Below are 7,540 nucleotides of genomic sequence, written 5' to 3'. Positions count from 1 at the left end.
GTCAAATGTATACACTCTTTTTCTGGATTTTTTTTTAGTATCACAAACAGTACTGTATTTGCAAATCTGGTATGTCATAAATGTATAGATGTAGCAGTACTGTCTATCTGTATGTCATGTGTGTCATATGATGAATTGAAAATGGGGGACCCTGATGGAAACAAGACGAAAGTCTTTCTCAGGTCTGCATCCTCTTAACAATTGTATGTATTGAGCTGTACTGTACTGTACCCATTCTGCAATCTGTTAATAAACTTTTCAATCAATCAATCAATCAATCAATCAATCAATCAATCAATCAATCAGAGGCGCACCAAGTCCAGAGGCGCACGGAGCGGGTTGATCGGCGATCGGGGCGGGTCTACTTTACGCGCCGTGACGCTGTGGAGGCTGGCGCGGGCCGGGCTAGAGAGAGAGTGGATAATAACCTAACAGATGATGGGAATAATAACACTGCGCCGGGTTGGTCCTGGTTTTCTACAGTTCCTCTGTGGCTCCCCTAGCCGCTGACAACTTGATGATCGCGCGGACGGCCGGTGGACGCTCGGCATGGGCACCGGGGATTACCTCTGCGTCACGGTGCCGCGCGGCGGGGCGCCTGCATGGGGCTTCAGCCTGCGCCAGGGAGAGGGTGAGGGTGATGATACCTATAGACCCTTACAAGTGTTCCAGGTACGTTTTCTTTATAGTTTGGTCTCGTTTGTTGTGTCATTTTATTTGATCATTTACAGTAGACCTATGTTGTTGTTATATAGATGCTGTCATCATCGGTGATGCGTTCACCTTTCTCATAATTATTAGAAAACAGAACTGTAGAACGTTTATTTTGACGTGATTATGTTGTTAGGCACCAACATTTTAAAAACCAATTCCCTCTGGCCATGCATGCACAACGCATGTTCTTCCATCTCTGACGAGGCATTGTAGGTCATGAGACTTTCACTGCACTGATGATTAAAGTAAAGTTCAAAAGGTCAACGGTTTTACTATGGTATTTTGGAGATTTGACCTATTGCTTTATAAAAATAAAAAATAAAACGAGATATTGCCTGCAGGTGGAATGCGGTACTAATAGTAGTACTTTGGAGAAGGTCTTGTACATTCGAGGTACTTAAGCAAACAGTCTTGGTGGGAGAGTGAATTTATTTGGAACGGAGGCTGGAGCTTGTCCCCATTTTTCTCCGCGTCGGCGGTGTTTTGCACCAGATTCCCTGTTACCCTTATATGGTCAAGGGCAGAGGAGAGAGAGAGTGAGAGAGTGAGGCAGAGGGCAGTGTGGTCTGTTATCACTCCTGGAGATTTCACCAAGTATGCGGGTGATAGGTGCAGTCCATACAGATGTCATGCATCAGTGAACGACCAAAGCAAACAACGCGGGACGCATGAATACTTCGTAATGAATTGGAAAATATAAAGATGTCTCCTTTTGTGTGCATGGTGGGGCTATGCTCGTTTGTTTGGGTTATGGATTGAGGCTTTGGACATTTGCCTCATTCAGTCTTTACGGGCTTTCTTTTTTAAAGTAAGCTACTGCTACAGTACTGTAATATGCTGTTTTTACTTGCATATATGTCATTTTGTGACCAATGTCTTTTCATGCAAATAACTTAAATTAGTTATGTAAATGCTATATGTATATTTAGATAGCTTTTATTTGGATAATTTGATACGAAAAAAAGATTTATAATAAATACCACAGCTTTTAATCTGGCCTCCGGAAATCATGATACAATTTAAATGGTGCAATGTAGACTTAGACAGGTGCATTTCGGAAGTATACCTACGAACATGATTCTCACAGCACATCTTTTAGATTAGATTAGATTATAGATTCATAATTTCTTGTCATTATACAGCACAAGTACAGGCATCCAACCAGAGTGCAAATGTAACAGTAAAGTGCAATAGTAATATACAAGGTGACTGGGTATAAAATATATAGATTAGTACTACTGAGAGGGTCCAGCAGGTCTTTGTCAATGGGCAGATGTCCAACATGTCGATTTCCAACACTGGCTCCCCCCAAGGTTGCGTTTTGTCTCCCCTTTTATTTATTATGTACACGGACAGCTGCAGATCGCTTCATGACCAAAGGCATCTGGTTAAGTTTTCAGATGACACTGTCCTGGTATCCCTACTGCAGCGCTCCGAAACTGATCATGGACCTGTACTTCACGACTTTGTGAATTGGTGTGATGAGAATTACTTGGACCTCAATGTCTCTAAGACTAAGGACATGATAATTGACTTCAGACACAACCCCGATCATCAAGCCAGTGTAGCTAGTGTAATTCACGATGAGGACGTCCAGATTGTTGAATCGTACAAATACCTGGGAACTGTGTTTGACTGTAAACTGAAGTTCAACCTAAATACAGTCTATTGTTAAAAAAGGTCAGCAGAGGATCTACCTGCTGAGAAAGCTGAACTCTTTTAATGTTAGTGCGAAGATCCTGAGCACATTTTATAGTTATTTTATTGAAAACCTCCTAACTTTTTCTTTTATCTGCTGGTTCAGTGGCCTGTCCATTAAAGATAGGAACAGCCTACAGTACATAGTGAAAGTGTGCTCCAAAATAATTGGAGTAAAACAGAGAGACCTACAGTATGTTCTCTCTGGACGGACCAGGTGGTCAAAAAGGGGACGAGCATCATTAATCAACCCCTCCATGCTCTGTCTCAGCGGTTTTCACTGTTGCCTTCTGGCCGCCGTTATGACGTCCCACCAAGTAGGACCAACCGCTACGCCAAATCTTTTGTCCCCTCGGCTATCAGACTTTTAAACACAGACGGTAGTCATTTTAAGTAGCCTTTTGCACTTGGTTGTCTGTTTTTACTTTTACTTTTACTGCTGGATTGTGTATCACATGGCGTGTTTCTCTTTTTATTTGCCGTGCTGTCGTTGAGATGTTTTGTTGTTTGTTTGTCTTTGTTGCTTGTTGGTGAAGCTGCAAATATGAATTGCCCCACGCGGGATCAATAAAGTTGTCTGAATCTGAATCTGAATCTACTGAGTAATAGTGCTAATCAGATGTATTTAGAGAGTTGTAGTATTAATATGTACAGTGATACAGGTATAAAGACACTATGGTGTCATAATGGCCAGCAGCGTAACTAGTAAGAGTATAGGTAAGGGATATATACAGATATAATAATATATACTATATTAATTATAGTAGCCTATCTACATGTATATAAAAACAACATGTACAGACAGATGTGGATATATATATATATATATATATATATATATATATATATATATATATATATATATATATATATATATATATATATATATATATATATATATATATATATAAATAAATAATAAATATACGGTAAGAATAAAATATATACAGTATATACAGCATTATTGCACATGCTATCATACAGAGTTATATGGGTTATATGCAGGTGTATATACAGTAGAAGGATTATATGCAGGTATATTCAGACAGATATGGATATATACTGGATATAAGCGGTAAATATAAATGCATATATGGTATATACAGCACTATTGTACATGCTATCATACAGAGTGATATGGGTAGACTATAGTATGTAGACGGGTCATTTTGTCCAACAGGGACCAACAGTATTCTCATAGCTCATAGCCCATCCGTACCTTACAGCTTGCTAATGCGATCAACATTTAGGAAGACCCTGTTTCTCCTCAACATGTAACTTGTGTGAATCAAATCAAATGTATTTGTAAGGCCCAAAATCGCACGTTTAATGTCCCCATGGGCCGGACACGTCTTCTTTAAACAAGTCAAGAAGAAACATCATAATAAATCAAGAACAAAACAAAAACACCATGAAATCCAAAATAAAATAAATAAATGAATGCAACACTCCCAGACATACCCCACGCGAAGGTAAGGGAAAATTCACTAAAAACCTAGCAATAGGAAAAAAGCACCACAGGCAATGTCGAGGAGAGAAACCTTAGAAGGGCCGTTCAAGAGGGGATCTCCCTTATTAGATGTCGGTGATAGTAGTGTGCTATAAAACAGGCAAAACAGTTGGTAAGTATGTACATACGTGTAATGAAACACAAATAAGTAGGGGTGGGTTTTTTTTTTTCTTTTTTATACAGTCAACATATTCTTAAATAATAGCGCTGCCCGAGGCTGGGCATGATACAGTCAACATATAGCAAGAGAGAGAGAGAGAGAGCGAGAGAGAGCTCCCGTTATACAGTCAATATACAGTGTTATCGCTTTGTAACACTGTACAAATTTCTCCACAACACACATGTACAAGTGGCAGTAATGCAGAAAATCCAGCAAGGGAAGAAGCAGTGTAGAAAACAGGTGGAGTTTTTGCCTAGCAATGGGAATGCTTTGGCTGTACTGTGTAGATAGAAGTACACACTCTAGTGTTGATGTCTTTGTTTACAAGGCTTCAGGTATGGTTGCTCTGCTACAAACACAGTAGAGCAGCTGTGTGCACATCCAACCTGTTTTAGGCCAGGTGCAGGATAAAACTAAATGTGACTGAAGGAAAAATTGCAATGAACTGGCCGACACAATTGACAACTATAAGCAATGCAACGCTCAGAGAGAGAGAGAGAGAGAGAGAGTCTGTGATGATCCAGACAGAGAGAGTATGTGGTCCAGAGAGAGGGAGATGAGTCTGTGGTCCAGACAGAGAGAGAGCGAGAGAGAGAGAGAGAGAGAGAGAGAGAGAGAGAGAGAGATGGGTCTGTGGTCCAGACAGAGAGAGAGAGATAAGCAAGACAGCTAAGATGAGCCCCTAAAGGATATTCAACTTTTAATGGAAGAACAAAACAGAAGGAAAAGATAACTTCACAAAGGCAACATGAATATACATAGATCCAAAAGGACAAAGATCAACACTTAAATCCAAAGAGAAGAGGGTCTATACCAGAGAAAACAAAGTAGCAAGGAGCCAACGGCCGACATCAGCTAAATAGGCTAACTGCAAATAGAGTAGCCAGGTACTGACACCAGGTACACACCGTTAGCTACGACAGCTAGCCGGCCCGTTTGGCTCAATATAACGTTAGCTACGTTAGCTAGCCGGCCCGCTTTGGCTCAATATAACATTAGCTATGACAGCTAGCCGGCCCGTTTGGCTCAATATAACGTTAGCTACATTAGCTAGCCGGCCCGCTTGGCTCAACATAACGTCTACGACAGCTAGCCGGCCCGCTAGCTCAACATAACGTTGGCTACGATAGTTAGCCGGCCCGCTAGCTCAACATAACATTAGCTACGATAGCTAGCCGGCCCGCTAGCTCAACATAAGGTTAGCTACGATAGCTAGCCGGCCCGCTGGTCCAACAGAACGTCAGCTACGATAGCTAGCCAGCCCGCTGGCTCCACATAACGTTAGCCAACATAACGTTAGCCTTAGCCACGATAGCTAGCCGGCCCGAGAGAGAGAGAGAGATATATCCACGGCGGGAATAGAATAGAGTGCATTAAAAACTCACCAAACGTCCAGGAGGATGGAGACAACCGCGTGGAGTTGACGAAGTTCATCTGCCGAACGACCGTTCTCTTCATCTTGGCATAACAATGCTGCACGCGCTCTCTCTAGGTTAGCTAACGCTAGTTAGCCTTTAGCTAAGCTACTAGCCGACATGGCTATCCTGACTGAACCACACGTTAGCACTCGATATTATAATGTAGCTAAAGCTAACTAGCTGTCCCTGCCTTTAGCTAAGCCGACATGGCTAGCCTGACAGAACTTTCTAACATGCAACAACTTTCATCTTCAGTCCATCTGCCGAACGACCGTCCTCTTCGTCTTGGCTGGCATAACCTCCAATGCTGCACGCGCGAAATAGTCAGACAGCTGACGCACGCCGGCCGACTGTACACATGTAACCCCTCCCTTCGTTGAAACCAATAGTATGTCTGCTGCAGAGCCCCAGAGCTCCAATAGTGTATCTGCAGAGCCGCAGAGTCAGGAACAAGTCAGACACATTCTACAAACGTGTCTACTGTGAAATATATAAGCATATAAGCAAAACTAGATTTTAGGTCTGTGATGAAAAAGGGCCTCGCGGGAAGGGGGGCCTCGCAAAAAAAAAATAATAATAATAATAAAAAAAAAAAAAAAAAAAAAAACATTTATTTATAAAAAAAAAATGTGTGCGAGGCCCCCCTTCCCGCAAAGCCCTGTGCGACCGCACTGCTCGCACACCGCCTGAGGCGGCCCTGGTAGTAGTATCGCGATACTTTGCGTGGCGATACTGTATCGATACAGGGACGCCAAGTATCGATATTTAATTATTCATACAAAAAAGGAAGTTGCATTGTTCAGTTCTATACCTGTAATAGTACAGTAGTCCACACACACACACACATGTGCATTCAGTTAAGTTGGAATATGACTGTAATACAAACAGTTCAGTTTGTCAGGTACATGCAACACAGATTACAGTGTTTACATTTGTCTGCTTGAGAAAATACCATGTTCTGCAATAAAAATGATTGAAGTGAGATGAACAGACTGAACTTTATTTTATTAGATAAAACATGTTGACAGTTTTACTTTGCAGTTGAAAAAAGGTAAAAATAAAATTAAAAAAAAAATAAAAACGCAATATTAATATCGCAATACTCAGCGTATCGCAGGGTTCGAAATTAAGGGGGGCTTGGGGCAAAATGCCCTCGAAAATTTACCAAATGCCCTCGAAAATCAGTTAAAGGGGGCAAGAAAAGCCCCAGACAGTTTACTAATTATATATATATAATTATATATATCAAGTCGAGTCAAGAGATTTATTTGTCACGGCATACAAGTATACAATGAAATGCGGGTGGTCTTGCCTGCAAATAACATATAATAGAATCAACATTGTGCAATAAACAAGTAACATTGTGCAATAATCAAGTAACATGTTAGGGCATATCGGTATATGTACATAAGTTATTTACAGAGCATGGAGGCCCTACTGGGTCCTTTGGTACATGTCTTCTGTACGTGTCTTCTGTACATGATAATTTATACAATCTCCGGTTATACTATACTATTTTTAAAGTGACCCTTCTTGGTGGCCCTAAGTGTGGGCGTGTGCAGCATGAGTGTGTGCCTGCTCATGTTAAAGTGGCTGCTAGTGTGTGAGCGTGTACAGTGAGTGTGTTGTGTGTGTGCTCATGTGTGCTTGTGTGTGGAGAGTTCAGTGTTCAGGGCTCTGATGCCTGGGGGAAGAAGCTGAGCCGAAGTCTCTCTGTCCTCGCTGTCTACAGTGCGAGCATTTCACTCGTATTTGCCCCTAATAATATGTGTGTGCGAACCGGAAAAATAATTTACTGGCAGTGTGCGAGTGAAGATTACAAACAGCTCCGCTGTTAATAGTTCAGAAACTACAAGTCCCACATTCCACAAGGCGCATAAACGTCCAATCACAGTAGAGTTTCCTGCGGTGATGCGGCTGGTTTCATGCGAGTGAAAGGAAATGAGAACACAGTACGCGCTGGAAAACAAAGTCACGGTACCGGCATAGGCAAGTTATACATTCAGAATCAGACAACGCAAACAATTCAGCCAGCCATGA

The 7,540-nt window shown here is 41.6% G+C and overlaps 1 protein-coding gene across 1 annotated transcript in view; it reads left to right on the top strand.

Annotated features, from left to right (window-relative positions):
* Positions 1–467: 467 nt before the first annotated feature.
* The window catches only part of LOC311226791 (uncharacterized protein), a gene marked incomplete at its 3' end in the record, with an annotated part of 169,520 nt that continues 162,447 nt past the window's right edge, over positions 468–7,540 (top strand). The window contains exon 1 of the mRNA XM_084312196.1: positions 468–672. Within this exon, the coding sequence (XP_084168322.1) occupies positions 550–672 (123 nt within the window). The 5' untranslated portion in view covers positions 468–549. The remainder of the gene's footprint in view (positions 673–7,540) is intronic.

This window comes from Notolepis coatsorum, assembly GCF_963971535.1.
Source record: "Notolepis coatsorum genome assembly, chromosome: 4".
Taxonomy (NCBI): domain Eukaryota; kingdom Metazoa; phylum Chordata; class Actinopteri; order Aulopiformes; family Paralepididae; genus Notolepis; species Notolepis coatsorum.
This window is presented reverse-complemented; position numbering and strand designations above follow the sequence as displayed.